Genomic DNA, 16502 nt, shown 5'->3' on the forward strand with positions numbered 1-16502 from the left:
CCACCACAGTATTTGTCATGCAATTACCTCATCATGTTTGGGCCAGTGGCTCAGAAAAGTATTCGATCGGCATCATTCAGCGTGACCCACAACTGACCTCTGCCCTGGTACTGTCCACTACTTCCCCATGAGGACTCCTACAATAAACCACCACATAGGTCAACCTGCACGTCTATTTTCCTTGTATCCACTCCATAAATTACCAGGAATGCTTTCCTATAAAGTGTTAGCAAAATGGCAACCTGCTGGAGCTAGATTAGGCTGTGTGAACCCGCAGGAAGAAGTGTGCAATTTTTTTTTTTTTTTTAAACTCTTTATTACGTTTTCAAAACTAACAAAAATGCAAAACAATATACATACAGATATTAATAAACGTAATAAGCACTTATAATCAATCAGTATCGAGACAAAAAAAAAAAATTTAAACCCCTCCCCCATCCAACATTTTCCATCAGGGAATAATACCAAACAAAAGATATATCCCCCTCCCACCCTCCCCTGGATGTGTGGGTGCTAAAACAACAGAAAATAAAGATAAAAGACCACCGAATCCACAAAAGACGTCAATGGATCCCAAACTAATTTGAATATCTTAGTATGCCCTAAAATGTCAGCATTCATTTTCTCATACTTATAACTTAAGCATAAATTCACCCACCAAAAAGTAAAAAACTAAGGCGATCCCAATTTTTCCAATTACGATTAATCATTACTTTAGTTAGATTGTGAGCCTTCGGGACAGTAAGGGAATTTCTAAGTACCTATCTTACTTATAATTTTAATGCACCCTATTGTCTATTTTCTGTAAACCGCTTAGAATCCTAATGGAATTTAGCGGTATATAAGAAATAAATTACATTACATTTGCATGGCTATCCCAGTCATAATAAGGAAAAGCCGTGTGCAATTTTTTTTTTTTTTTTTTAAGTCTGCGGAACTTCAGTCTTCAAGGCCTCCTAATACACAGGATCATTTACAACATATGCTGCTCCCTGTCGCCGTTTTTATTTGCTTCTCAGTCCAATTTGGTTGCGGTTAAGATGCGCTACAAAGGTCTGACTTTAAGCAAACTTTTTAATGAAGAGCAAGGACTTTTACTTGGCAGCGGTCTGCTGGCAAAAAAAAAAAAAAAAAAATCCCTTCATTCAAACTAGTGATAATCATTTCCATACAAGCTGTTAATTAAGAGTTAAGAAAAAAAATATTTCAAATGAAATGATAAAAGAACAGCTTTTTCCCTATGTCACTCACACTGATCGCATTCAGATCTTGATTCTATTATGCTGTCAGTGTATAGTACCAAGATATTCATCTACTGGCCAAAAATTTAGCACAGGTACCTAACCATAAAGAGGCTCCCGAGGCTTACGGCACTTTTCCAGGCTGCCCAGGGGGAAAATGGAACTTGCAAAAGAGCCAATTATGTCTGCAGCTTGGTTTACTAATGAAGTCATTAAGTACAAAATCCTTGGGCAGTAGCCAGTGTAGAAGAGCTAAAAACCATGCCTTCTGTTTAATTCTACAGACATAACTCTACAGCAGCTAGGACAGGGCAGAAAAGCTGGTTTCCAATCTAATGAAATGTAATTTCAGTTCTGGGAGTCATACCATTCTGCCGGTAACCTACTGTTAACAACATGTAGGAAAAAGCATACTTCGATGCATCCCATGCTGTCTAAATCCCTCTAATGAAGATATGATGAAGAACAGTGCCAGTTCTGAGAGAGAAAATGGGGAGATACTTCATAGGGACTAGCAGCAGTGTGTGGTACAAGGAGAAAAACCTTTATGCACCCAGAGGTTGCTTTTTATATCTTGCTACTTTGTATTTATGAAAAAAAATATCTTTCTTCATCCGGCCCTCAAATAGTGAGTTCCCAAAGCAGACTTCTGCATTTCAAGTTTATTAGGTTTTTATATACCGCCTATCAAGGTTATCTAAGCGGTTTTACAATCAGGTACTCAAGCATTTTCCCTATCTGTCCCGGTGGGCTCACAATCTATCTAACGTACCTGGGGCTATGCACATAGAGGAAATAACTAAATCTTATTCTCTTCTTAACTTTAAGCCCCTCTCCCCTTTTAATAAGCCATGTTAGAGGTTTCTACCATGGCCCGGAGCTCATAAGCAACGGAACGTTTAGCGCTCTAGGCCACGGTAGAAACCTCTACCGCGGCTTAGTAAAAGAGGGCCTAAGAAAAGCAGTTTTGAGCATGTGGGGGTTCAACTTCTATTTGAAGAGTTCACGCCACCTAATAATAAATCAGTATTTGCCAGAGAGGCAATAAACAAGCCTAAACTGCATCCATACATAATGTTCGCTCAAGCCTATTCCTTTGTTGTGGAACAGATATGCACAGGCAAAAAAAGAAACATATTAGGGCTCCCCCCCCCCATTTGTTTCATGTTTATAAAGACAATTTTAAGATGCATTAGAATGTTTGCTTGCAATTGAATATCAAGTGCATTAAACCGGTTAATAAATCAAATGTGTGTTAAAGAACGCCCATCCCTATCTGATGTGTTCATGCAGATTTCTAAGGCTGGATGAGGTCACTTCTAATCTGAGCATCTGTTAGCAAACTCTTTCTGCCTTCTGTTGACTGCTGTGGCATCACTTGTTTTCTCAGTTATTATACATGCTTCAGCCTTGTCACCTGGATCTTATTCATTAGACCTCTCCGTCCTTTTGCGTCTAACGGGGGCTGAAAATTACTGGCTTTATTTTATTTAGCCTCTTCCTTAATACAATTACATGCTCTACACTCTACTGAAAAGCAAAGTTGTTATTCTTACCTTGGCATTCTCCATTACGTTCTTCATACCCGGAATTGCACAGACAGTTGCCAATGGGCACCAGCCATTCACCATCTGCCCCACAGTACATTTTTGGAACTTCTTTCTCTTCCGAATTGTTGACACAGGAGCCCCGGACCTCCACCAGGGATGAGGTATCAGCCCCAGTAATAGTGTCTGGGAACTGAGCCAGGTTGCGAACAGTCAACGGGCACTTCTTGTAGAAGACACGAACAGATACCAAGGCAATGCAAGCACCAACATCCTGGAAGGCCAAGTAAAAACCCTTCTTGCTTAAGGGCCCCACGTCCCGAATCTCCGTGTTCAGTTTCATGATCCGGTCTCCGATGTCCACTTGGGTGAAGCTTTCATCCGCCGCAATGGTGTCAATTTTGGCAAACTGATTTTCTCGGATGACACGCTCCTTATCGTTGTACGATTCATAGTAGTAAAGGTTAAAAGTCTCTTTGCAAGTTCCAGTAACACCCGGTAGGCTATTGCAGTCTCTCAGTGTAAATTTGATTTCAATATACACTCTCTGGGCCCCCTCGCGAGGAATCCAATCAGTCCGTAACCAGTTGTTCTGGCTGGACTCCATCACATTGCAAACTTGGTAGGTTCGGATTGGAGTGTTCTTCTCATCCATGATGCTCACCTCCTCCCACTGCCAAAACATAAACCAAAATAAATACACAGACCGTTACTTGCTTCATATCTCGTGCCAATTCATGCTTCTCTTTTTGGGTCCTTTTACTAAGATATGCTAATAGATTTAGTGCATGTTAAAGATTAGTGCATGCTAAATGCTAAGGCCCCCATTATATTCTAGGGGTGTCTTAGCATTTAGTGCGTGCTAAATCATTTAGCCCGCCTTAGTAAAACGACCCCTTTGTTAGCTAGATAGCTGTTTCCACCAGTCTTCAGAAGCAAAAGCATCAGAAAAAGGACATAATGAACAAAACATCAGAAGTATAAATGTTAAAACTAAGGATGATTGAACGATACTCAAATTTGAGTTGATTTATTGCACTTGATATACCGCTAGTACCAGTGTATTTAGCGGTTTACAAAACTAAATTCATAGAAAATACAGCGTAGTTACAAACAATACAAAGAGGGCCATTTTTGAACAGAATGTCTAAAGTCTGATTTGGACATTTCCAGGAAAAACCTCCAAAGTCGAGGGCAAAGAAGCGACCATTTTTGAACTGGACATCCAAATATACAGTGTATATTTTCTGAAAATCGTCTACTTGGGACGCCTTGGCTGCAAGAACATCTAGACTACCAGGACACCTACCCCATTTTCGACCAGAAAACCGTCCAAGTCAGCGCCATTTAGACATGGGAGGGGCCAGCATTCTAATAGACTGGCCACCTAGATATGCAAACAGAGCAGTGGGGCACAGATGTAAACTTCACTGAAAGGGTACCAGATATACATCTCAACATAACCTCCAAATCATGTATGCTAAGCCCTCCAAAACTCCCCTCAAACCTACTAGACCCACCTATCTGCCACCCTAATAGACCATATTGCTGCAGGTGACATTCAATAAAACGTGAAAACAAATTTGCAACTATAGCTGACTGTCACATAGTTTCCAAGCTATTTTGCCTTCTGCAGTAGCAAATGTACCCTTACTTTGACTTGAACTATGGTAAAGAGCAACAATAGCATTTGCGTCCTATACCCTAACCTCCTAATGATACAGACAAAGGTTTGAGACCTTTATCGGAGACATGACATTTTTTTTCCAGGTGAGGTACTCCTACAGTAGAATCTAATCACAGAGCAATCTACTGCTAGGATTTTGCTCAAAAATCGTTAAGTACTTTTGACATATGTATTCTCTCCTTTTTTTTTTTTTTGTAATCCCAAGGAGACAGAAACAGCCTGATCTTTTGGAGACTAGTGAAATTCAAATATTAGTGGATGGTGGAAGAAAGAAATTCACAAAATATAATATCAGGCATCAAAGATCATTTCCATAGATGTATCATCAATAAAGAATTTAATATCCAGAAAAGCATGACGATTAATTGAGGTGCAATAGAGTAATGCAAAGCAAACATATTTATTAGGGTCAGCAAGGCAAATTTAGAAGGAAGATCTGGGAGCTGCCACCTGAGCATCCAATTCTCAGTTCATGAAGCCAAGGAGAGATTGGGTAGATTTTCATTCGCACATGCGTTCTCTTTCACTCTCTCTGCCTCGGGTGGTTTCAGTGCATCAGTTTGCAAACCCAGCACTACAGACGGTGTAACTTTGTCTGGAAAATGTAGTGGGAGTGAGCATCACCATTTCCAATTTCTAAACAAACCTTTTTCTTTCAATCCAGAGACCGAGCATCACACACATGCTTCCTCAGACTGCCAACAGCACACAGACTTCCTCCTACTCTCTTTGCAAATTGCAGCGGAAGGGGGGGGAGGGGGTTTCTTGCAGTGAGCCTCAAAAAGTGTGCATAAGAAGCCCCCCTACCTTCACTGACTATTTATCTACACAGGCTTCCACATGAATCCACATCTGCCCAAACATTTAGGATGATTAAAAATCACCAGCCACCAGGTACCGAGGGCAATGCTTTTTTTTAGGGCCCTGAGGGGTTTGTGAATTAGTAAAAAACAAATGCATCGATCAACACGCCACAGATCGCTAGCTAAGAAACGGAAATGGTTAATTGATTTATCGGACTAAAACAATATAGAAAAGCAATAGAAATAACAAGACCTTCATTAAATGCCCTGGGCTTTTATTTGTTCTTAGTTTCGGGAGGCTACAAGGATAGAAATATCAATGAGCTGCAAGAATATCTCTAATAAGCTTCTGATTAAGGGTTTTCCAAGATCAGCCCAGTTGAAAAACAAAATGTATTTAAGTGGCAAGGCCAACTTTTAGGCTGAAACAAACAGCTTAATAAAAATCTGACTTCCTTCCTACCAATGTCCAGATACAACGCTGCCCCTGGAAATGCAGTCAGTGAGCACAAGTCTGATCAGTTTAGGAAAAAGGTTTCTTGCAAAATTAACTTTTGCAATCACGAGCTTCCATTGAGTTCACCAGTATACAAAAACGTGTTTGGTACAAATGTTAGGAAAAGCCTACGTTATCAGTCGTGAAATTGGGGCTAAAGTGGTTAATCCTGCTTTTATTTAAAAATAAACATACCACTCTCCCGTGCAGCTAACAGAGATTGATAGCTACCTCATTGCACCATGATGTGACCTGTTTTTGATCCCCTCCCCCAACCCTAATCCTAAAGCATAACACGGTTTGTTCTTAAAACATTGATTTGTCTGCAGATAGGAAAAGCTGGTGCTCTGGTTGTTATTCTGATTCTGAACACCAGACAGATAACAAAGAAAGCTCCAAAAAAACCTAAACTTGGTCTCTTTCGGCTTTAAAAGAATCCCGGAGATGCTTCTCTCCACGTCTTGGAAAAGACTGCTCTGAAGTTTCAAGAAATGCCTCTTTTGCAATGCAAAGTCCATGCACAGTACTCTTAAATTTTTCACTACCTATTGTATTTTAAAATAGGCCATACGTGTATATAGGGGGGGGGGGGTAGTGACGCTAGTCACGTCCACAGAGAGAGTATGCAATTCCTCCTTTAACTGGAGACAGGCATGCACAAAAGAAAGGAACCAAAAAAATAAAAAACCCAACATGCATGAAATATTAATAGTGTACCAGCAGATTAAATCCTTAATCCCACTGTTTACTTGCTAAAGACGCCAATAAATTTTAATCTCCAGCACAGGTACCTCTTGGCACAGACTAAGAAAGAGGATTGCTTTTTTACAGGAGTGACCTTTTCAGGGTATAGGACTAACAAGGAAGCCTAGCTTTCACACAAATAAAGCTGTGCTGTCTCCCCCATTATCAAAGGATGAGGGCGAGAGTGAAAAAAGACTATTGGCGCTGCCAGAACTTTGCCAGTCATCCCTGCTAGAGCCTGCTCAGTGTGTTCAGAAAACCCCCCTGTCTCCCACCGCCACCTCTCCCTGAGAGCAAGTTCAGGCACAGCAGGGATGAGCCACAGAATGCCTTTCTCTCTCTTTTTTTTTTTTATAGCCAGCTGAGAGCCCTGTAATTACACATCTTTTACCCCACAGATTCCCCAGCAAATATTTTCCCAATACATTTAAAACAGTAACAGTTACACCTTTAAAAAAAAAAAAAAATAAATAATAAGTGAAAAGTGCAGGATTGGTAATTTTAAAAGGTACATTTTCCAACCTGACTATATAAATATAGTCTAATCTAAGACCTCTATTGTCCCCTGTCCCCTGCATCTACCCTAGAATGTAGGTTGGAAGAATCCAAGACAGCAAATTCAGGATTTCTTTCCATTGTCAAGAGGAATGTATCGCAACCATTTTCTATTCATGCCCTCAAAAGCCTTCCTGGAGACCCTCAGATTCCCCTTCCCACTTTACAGTCACATAGAGCAGTATTTTGTTCTACTTTTAACTCTATCCCATATCGCAATTGCAGGTGCATATTCTTATTCTTTGGCTAGATCAAGTTTCCCAGAGATGTTTCACTCTCTAATAGCCATCCAAGTGGAAGCCTCGACCCCTCTCCTAATTTTGCAAACCCCTCTCTGCCCTTCTGATTTCTAATTCTTCCATGACAGAGTGTCCAAGGGGAGGATTGGGTTTCCCCCCTACAAAGAGCGATTCACTTCATGGGCCATGGGGGAAACCTGACCTCCTCTCTACAATCAACAATAATCGAGCCATTATGGGTTTCCAGAAACGTTACTAATCACTCCTTTTCACCCTCTTAACCAAGCAGAAATCCAAAAACTTACCCCTCCTTCCAAAGGACTGGCTATCCATCCGAGCTCCCCCTGTACAGATCTGGAATCCAGAAGGGTGACTGCAGAAAAGACAAAAGAACAAATTAGAAGGTACAGGGGCCCCCTCCCTTAAAAAAAGGTTCAGCTCCTAAATTTGTGCTTTGTTTTCAGCTGAAAATTCATCTTAAATTAGGATCTTAAAAGTTACGCTTATAAATTTAAGCCTGCTATTCATTTGCCTAGACTTAGGAGTTTATAAACTTAAAAGTGCAGTGCTAAACTCCGAACATTTTTTTTTCCACCTTAACGTTGCCCCTGTTGCCTCACACTTTTTATGCTCCTAAATTTGGGAATTTAGTGAAATTTGTGCTATACAATTATGCACTCAGACCTAGTAAATTTTCAATGAGGCCAATTAAGAAGCATAACTGTCAAATGGGGCCTTTTTACTACAGCTTAGTGGGTGCTAAGGACCATTAGCATGCACTATAAGAGAAAATATTCCCTATAGGTATAAAATAGGACAGGCAGCATTTAGAACCTACTTTATTCATTAGTAAAAGCTTTAGTAAAAGGGGTCGGTTCCCAAGAGCATAAATCCTTTGAATATTGGGCCCACTGCCCCCAGGTTTGCCAAATGTGAAGCCACAAGAGCCATCTCACATAAAATCTAAGAGAGATGTGTGTTACCTTATGTCTTTATTTATTTGTTATGGAAATATTGCATAATTGACTTGTTCTGCTGGTAATTTTTTTTTTTTTTTTCTGCAAGTATCATTTTGCTCACTCTGCTTTACTTGATTTTAACTTCTTCAAAAGCAAGGCCGCGGACCTTTATATACTAATATTTGGTAGGAGGAAGCAGGGCCAGAAAATGGAAGGGTAGAGGACTGCAAAGCCAAGGAAGGCTTCAACCAGCCAAAACGGCAGCCTGAAGGAATTCCAGCAGCAATCGGTACCCTCAACCCTGGGCGTCAAAAGGACTGGGGGTGCCACAGACAATAAAAATTGCCCCCCCTTCCTAAACACATTAAACAAGCTTGTTCAATATGGGGGAGGGGGGTGCCACAGCATTCACTGAGCTGGCTCCTATGCCCATCAACTGTATAGCTCAGCAAAAAAAAAAAAAAAAAATGCTGTCCTATAATGAAGACAGCCACTTTTTTGAATCGCTAGCCTTCAGCCTTTTTTTTTTTTCCCACGGAATTCTGGCAAAAGCCAGAGAATGTAAAGCCATCAAGGCTAGAAGTTTTAACTGTAAAATCAAGTGGAACAGCAGCTCGGCGGGATTAATACGTGTGAGCGGTGACGGCTATCAAATCGAATTAGCAAAAGCTTACAAAATCATGAAGCATCTTTTTTAAGGAAGCGCCGGCCCGATGCCTTGATCCTCACCTGCATCTCTATTCACAGCAAACTCGTTCCTGTGTCTATCAGTCACCTTCCAAGAACGAGTCTGCGACATTCAAAACGATCCTACCACTAATATTTAAAATATTACCACTTACACCATTACCCCTCCCTTCCCCCCCCCCCGAGGAAAGTAAGCTACATCCATTTGGATTCATGTAAAGTGGATTAGAGAAACAAATTTAGGGTAAGTTGGGGGGGGGAGGAGAAATTTAAGGTAATGGGGGGGGGGGAAGGAAACGTGAGGAGAATCAAAAGAAGCAACATCGTGGACTAAAAAGGCTGACTTATTCAAGCCCTGCAACTTGTATTCACACGGCTTATTTTTCACCCCCATGTTTAAGGGCATCCGCTCTGAAAATCGACTATTTCCAATAGATAGGAAAAGAATACCGAACCGCAGCTGTACAATATTCGATTCGGGGGGGGGGGGGTTCCGAGCAGCAAGCCAAGCACTTATCACTCGGCTTTTAACGTAAGCATCGGTGTGTGTGTGGGGGAAAGGGGTGTCCTATTTTATTGGCAAATGATAAAACAAAAGACCTTTTATGCACAACTTTTCCCCCTTACTCCTGACAAGATGAATTCGCTTGATCTTCAGGATCCATCTGTCACCTGGGGGGGGGGGGGGGGGGGGTCCTGATCGGCCACCGTAAAATATCGCTAAATCTAAGCATCTCTCTCGTTTTCGGTTCAATTTTCGATCAGAAACGAACTGCCAAATCGGATGAGCGGAATTGGCAATAATGTTCAAACTTTTCCCCAGAGCACCAAGTTCATCTTTATTGTGTAGGGCACAAGGTGAAAGATGATGATTTTTAAAGGCTCATTTTGTCATATTTAAGCAGGATTATGTTAAAAAAAAAAATCATATTAGACACTTGGAATCTAGATTGGTAGCGTCGCAATAGTGCAAGCATTACTGCAATAAAATAACAGTATAAAAAAGAGAGAGGTGTGGATAAAATAAAAGAAATCCACTTGCATCTGTTAAAAGGCTCCGAGATTTAACTGTATCCAGTCCGGACAGCAGTCGAATAGACTTCTCAGTCTCGACCTCAAAACACGTAAGTAAGCAGAAACAGAAAAATACAGGTGGAGGGGGGGGGGGGGAGGAAAATCGAAATCGATCCCGAGGCAACACGGTAGGTTTTATTTCCAACTTTTGCCCGAACAATAGATTCCGGGCAGGGGGACTGCACCCCGGATCGCAGCTGACCTGTATCCGTTTTGCAAAACTTGACACGAGCAGGGGGGGGAAAGAAATGCAATTTCCAACGTGAGTTAAAAAAAATAAAAATAAAAATCTCAAACCAACAAACAAGATTTTTTTTTTTAATTGGGGGGGGGGGGGAAGTATCCTTTAGCAGGGAAAGCGCAAGGCTCCCTGTGCCCCCAATAGCCGGCTGTGCCCTTACCTTCACTGGCCGGGTAGACCCTGGAGCCGGTGACCGCATCGCAGATGCCCAGCAGAAGGGAGAAGCTGCAGAGGTGAAGGATGCTAGCCATGATGCCCGGGGCCGCTTCCTGCAGTCAGTGAACGAGAGACACAGCGCGAGGAAGGTGCAAGCACTGGGCGCGCGCGCGCAACTCCACTTCTATCCCAATGGAATAACTGAGGAAGTTTACTGCACTGGAGGGCAGCGCCAAGAGGCGGGGCTGGAGCCCGGCCACGTCCGCCGGCTCCAATCACGTACAGTACTAGCTGGAGCAGGGGCGGAGCCGTTCCGCCCCTTGCCAGTGTTCAGGATCGCAGGGTTCTGGATGGGCGGGACCTGGGGGGCGGGTTTTGTTTCCTCGAGCTCCTGCTGGCGCGGGAAGGGACGGCGACCTGTGCAGGCAGAGAGAACTGTAGCGGGATTCGGGAATGTTCAATGCACAGTGTCTCTATTAGGAACGGAAAGTGCCCAGTCCCTATAGCTTCGATCTACTTCCCCGTTTAACGTTTTATGAGAGCAACACCGTCATATATCTAGTCCCAAATAATAGAAAGGGCACACATCCGCCTGCTGGTGGGAACCACGGAGAGAAGCACGCACGTTTTGAGCCACCGAACGGGAGAAGATACATCTTTTCCAAAAGCAGGAGGAAGGGGGAGATCGTGCCCTTTTTCTGCTCCAGGGAGAGGCAAAATGCATCATTAATGTGCATTGTGCATGACTGCTAAAGTTAAAAAAAAAAAAAAAGTCATATGTCAGCATGTGGAAAGCATGCACGTTTCAACTTTTCCAACTACGTGAATGTTGAGAGCTTGGCACCTTCTAGCTGCAATAATGTGCAGAGTACATCGGTGTTAGGGAGAGACTACTCCAGTGGTCTTCACTAATGTTTAAGTCGGCCAAAATATCTTCCTGCAGTGCTATTAATACTGCTGACCAGTGTGTGCCAAATAATATCTGCCCCAGCAGCCCGCCTTCAAACTCAAACTCTTTTTTATTGAGAAGATCCTCAAGGAGGTAGGCATTTTAAAATGCATTCCCTTCATCTATTGAGAAATGTCTTGTCCTTCAAGAAGGCTGGTAGAGAAGCAAAGAGTAAAAAAAAGACAGAATGATGATGTGAGGAGCCATCACTGAGGCCTTCAGGGGCGCCATTGGCCCCTGGGCCTTGCATTGAAGAACACTGTGCATTTCTGTAAGCAGTGTGTCTTAAGCAAAGTGATTGGTTGGTTTTGTCCCTGGATCATTAAAGTTCAGCAGTCCCTTGTGTTTTCCGTCTAGTATCTGCTAACATATATCACTCTGCACTTTGGTTATTAAACAGTTGTGATTGAATCCTTCCAGCTGCTAGGATCCCTGCCTGACTTCCCCAGGAAGGTACCAACTGCGTAGATAGGATCTCAGCGGACCCCCGTGGATTTAAAGTGCATGGTCTTTTTTTTTTTTTAATTCTTTATTGTTTTTTAATCAAAAACAGTGTCATACAAATGAAAGAACAAAAGATATTCCACATATTACACTATTATCTATACAGGTAACATAAATATAATTCAATAATTTCATTTTCTGGCATATAATAATATCATAATACTGTATATCCTAATATACAATACAAATAAAGAATAAAGTTACCCAAATATCACTCAATATTTATTCCCCTCCCTCCAATCCCCCACCCCCCTCAACGCAGAATGTAGGGGTTTTAGTGAGGTATTTAATAAAATTTGGAGCCCATTGACTAACTTTGTAAAAACATAATAAAGTGCATGGTCTCAAGACAGTGCCCTTAACGTGGAGTCAGCAGGAATCCTACTCACCCCTATGGCTAGGCTTCTATTTTTAACCCCTACGGACCTAACGGATCTCACTCACCCCATAGATCCTTATCTTACATCCCCTCCTGCGTACTCAGCTACCGATCTGCTGGATCCGTGGGGTCCGCGGGATCCTCGTTTTACCCTCTCCCTGTCTGTTTACATTAGAATATGACCGGATCCTCCCCAGTTTTTTTTATTTATAAAAGTATATATAGCAGAGGACTTCTCCCTTGCTACAATGTTGAATCATTTCCTTTCAAAGGAGCAGTAAACAGCTTTTCTAGATGTGATGTCAGAAACAAGTGAAATCAAAGGAGAAAAGGCGAATTCATGATTGGCTGGGGAAGGCAATTGGTACAGCGAAACTGGCGTTAAAGAAAACCAGCTGTTCAAATCCTTCACGTGTAATAATGCCAAACAAAAATCTGATTAATAGAGCAGAGCTCTACACACACGTGGAATCAGGTTCTTAACCCAGCCTGTAAAATCTTTCTGTTACACATACGCGTAAAGACAATATTAACCTTTTGATTTATAGCCATGCGGGCAACTATATTAATTATTTGCCTGCCTTATCTACGCATAATATTAGGAGGGTTTTGTGTTTGGATTTTTTTTTTATGTCGGCAGGATTAATGATGTCTGACGTGGGACTTTTTTAAGTTAGTTGCCTATGGCGCATTGATATCATAAACGTTTCAGAGTGGGAAAACTAAAAAGCAGCTTTACAAATACTGTATAGCGATGCACGAAGTTCCAAAGATTTATGGCCCTGTTGACTCGTTTGTACGGCTAAAAGATACAGAAAGCGGCAATTTATTGATGTCTGTTTTCTTGCACGTAGTAGACCAGAGGCTGCTCTGATTCTTTTGGTTTCTCAATGAGCGGGTAAAGTTCTCAGCCCTAAAACAATAGCGCCACCTGGCGGGTGAAGGTTACTTCCAAATTTGGAGAGGATCACAGACAAAAAAAAAAAAAAGGCGAAAAATACCGACGATGTTATATAAACAGGCCAAGTCAGAACTCCAACTATTTATTAGTATTCCAGCTAATTGCATTACTGTAATTGGTTCCATTTGTTCAGTGCAGGTCTAGGGTTACTTATTTTAAAAAATGGACATTTTAAAGTCTTGCCAAAAGGAAAAAATAAATACTAGTGCACCCTAGTTGAAATGAGAGAAATACTTGGTAGATAATTTTGTTGCATATGCAGAGGCCCTCCAGATGTGGCCCCGAGTTCAGGGCCTTCCAAAACCCAGACAAACTGCCAGGTTTTGGAAATCCCTCTGGGTACCCGGACAGTCCTCTAAAAAGAGACATGCCCGGGTTTTCCCGGACGTCTAGTATCCCTACTCATAGCTTATTTGTGTGCACATCTTAACAGGCCAATCAGCCCTATAATGGGCAATTAACACCCAATGATTTATGTTAATTGGCACTAATTAGAAGTTATGCACACAACTTTCTCTAAGTGCATTCTGTAAAGTGGTGCGTGAATCTCAAAAGGGGGCACTCACTGCCAAGGGAGGGACATGGGTAGATCGTGGACACTCCTAAAAGTTAGGCACACTGTTATAGAATATGTCTAATCTGCACACAACATAGGTGCAGGTATTTAGGTCTGGTTTTCATTGACCTAAATGGGTTACGCCTAATTGTTAGTTATGTGTATGGATGCAAAGTGTGATTCTATTTATGGCTAATGCCTTTTCTAGAATTGCTCTTCATTATTGTTCTGGTTGGCGCCACTTTTTTGAGCCTTCCTATCTTACCTCCCCTTTTATGAAGCCGCATTAGATGTTCATAGAATTCCTATGAGTTTCAGAACTTTTACTGCCACGGCCAGCGATAATGCTAACGCAGCGTCATAAAAGGGGGGAGGGTAGAGTTGGGGCTCAATTCAATTCAATCATATAGTAAATCTTGTGATTGGTATTGTATGACATTTCTGTGTTGAATCTGCTCTAAACTTTTTGTTTGGTAAGATGTAGAATCCAAACCACCAAATAATAATAATAATTAAAAAAAACTCTCTAAATGAAAATTCCTACACAACATGGGGAACAAAACAAAATGTAGATGTTTGAGCCGCACACCTCACCTGACCATAAGACACACCTACGTGTAGAGGAGGAAACCCCCCCCCCCCAAAAAAAAATGTAGTTCAGAATTTTTTTTTCTTGGTTTTTTAGCCTCTACACGTAGGTGCGTCTGGTGGTCTGGTGCTGGGAAGCCCACAACCCCCCCCCCCCCTGGTACCTTTTTTTTAACTGGCAGTGGTCCAGCGTGGTCTTCTGCTGGACGGCTGACTTTTTTGGAGTGGAAAAAGTGCGTCTTATGGAGCGAAAAATACAGTATGTGTCGTTTTGTTGTTCTTTTTTTAGCTGTTATCCAACATAGTATTAAGAACATAGGAATTGCCATACCGGGACAGATGAAAGGTCCGTCAAGCCCAGCATCCTGTTTCTAACAGTGGCCAATGCAGGTCACAAGTACCCAGCAAGATCCCAAGGAGTAAAACAGATGTTATGCTGTTTATCCTAGGAATAAGCAGTGGATTTCCCCAAGCCATCTCAATCATGACTTAAGGACTTTTGTTTTAGGAAATTATCCAAACGTTTTTTAAACCCTGCTAAGAGCTGAGACCCACTTAGAAAGATTCAATTGGCAGATTAAATAACGCCTTTAAATAAACAATAAAAGGAGAGGTATCACTGTAGGCAACAATGATCAGGTTATTTTGCCAAAAACTCGGGGCTCCTTTTACTAAGCTGCGTTAGCGTTTTTAGCGCACGCAGCATTTTAGCATGCGCTAAACCCACGCTTCGTAGCTAGAACTAACGAATGCTATCATTAGCGTCTAATGCGTGGGGCAGTTTAGCGCGCGCTATTCCGTGCGTTAAAACCTTAACACGGCTTAGTGAAAGGAGCCCGCGGTTATTAGAGCACAAGTTCTCATAAAATGGGACCTTGTGTAAAATAGTCCAGTTTAACAGTAGACCACATTGATCACTCCCCGCCCCCTTAAAGAGCAACATTAGTTTTATTTGATCCTTTACATTTAGTTAGCATCTGGCTATATTTGATATTTGCTGGTATTTATTTACTCTAACGCTAATTAAACACCTGTTTTCTGCAGCTGAGATTCATTGACTTCTTCTGTTACAAACGGATTATTTACTATATGTTCTTGTTGTTCATCATACATATTCTCTAAGTATAAAGCCTGAACTCATTAGCCCCCACCTCACCCTCCATTCTCCTCAGAAAGCTTTTTCCTATTCTATATTAAAACTCATACAGTTGGGACCCGGTTGATAAGCAGTGTGATAAAGCTGAGCAATGGACAAAATTTGAAGAAAAGTTCATGCTTTGAAGAATTTCTATCACTCTAAGGCAACTCTATAAAAACAGGATATTAGCTGATATTTATTGCACCCCATCCATTGATTGAACACTCCAGTGACCAACTTTCAAACAGAGATCTTGTACACACTCTTGGCCATATGGCAGGAGAAATCTTAAAAGAGGTTTCAATTTAGGAAAGACCAGTTTGTATCTAGCCCTGTTGTTCCTTTCTAAAACAGTCTCTACCTACCATCTCTGAAGGATTCTACAGAGTGTATGCAAAGTACACCAAAAAGGTCTCTCCATTGTACGTGGCCTGCATAACAAAAAGTAGACAGCATTAGTGCAAAAGCTTAATGCCATCCCTGATTATAATCTTGATTTTAGGCTCTGTAATGAAACTGCACGGGACATTGACACGCCGACAATCCCAATCAGGACTTCTGCACGCCGGCTAAAAACTGTTCCTATTACCGCTGTGAGTGGGGGTCTTGGGGGGGGGGGAACCCCCCAGTAAACTGAGGGTAGGAGTGAAGAGCCACTACTCGGACTGGAGGAGGGTCACGAGTGGGGTCCCGCAGGGCTCGGTGCTTGGGCCGCTGCTATTTAATATATTCATAAATGATCTAGAAACAGGGACGAAGTGTGAGATAATAAAATTTGCGGACGGCACCAAACTATTCAATGGAGCTCGGACTAAAGAGGACTGCGAAGAATTGCAAAGGGACTTGAACAAACTGGGGAATGGGTGACGAGATGGCAGATGAAGTTCAACGTTGAGAAATGTAAAGTATTACATGTGGGAAACAGAAACCCGAGGTACAACTATACGATGGGAGGGATGTTATTGAATGAGAGTACCCAAGAAAGGGACCTGGGGGTA

The 16502-nt window shown here is 41.9% G+C and overlaps 1 protein-coding gene across 4 annotated transcripts in view; it reads right to left on the reverse strand.

The window, feature by feature from the left end:
- EPHA4 (EPH receptor A4) overlaps nucleotides 1-10605 on the reverse strand; it is a 328329-nt gene extending 317724 nt beyond the window's left edge. For all 4 annotated transcript variants that reach the window (XM_033958139.1, XM_033958137.1, XM_033958138.1 and 1 more), the window contains exons 1-3: nucleotides 10434-10605; nucleotides 7618-7685; nucleotides 2798-3461 (exon numbers count right to left, since the gene is read on the reverse strand). In XM_033958139.1, coding sequence (XP_033814030.1) covers nucleotides 2798-3461; nucleotides 7618-7685; nucleotides 10434-10524 — 823 coding nt within the window. In that variant the 5' untranslated portion in view covers nucleotides 10525-10605. The remainder of the gene's footprint in view (nucleotides 1-2797; nucleotides 3462-7617; nucleotides 7686-10433) is intronic.
- Nucleotides 10606-16502: the final 5897 nt, after the last annotated feature.

This window comes from Geotrypetes seraphini, chromosome 9, assembly GCF_902459505.1.
Source record: "Geotrypetes seraphini chromosome 9, aGeoSer1.1, whole genome shotgun sequence".
NCBI lineage: Eukaryota > Metazoa > Chordata > Amphibia > Gymnophiona > Dermophiidae > Geotrypetes > Geotrypetes seraphini.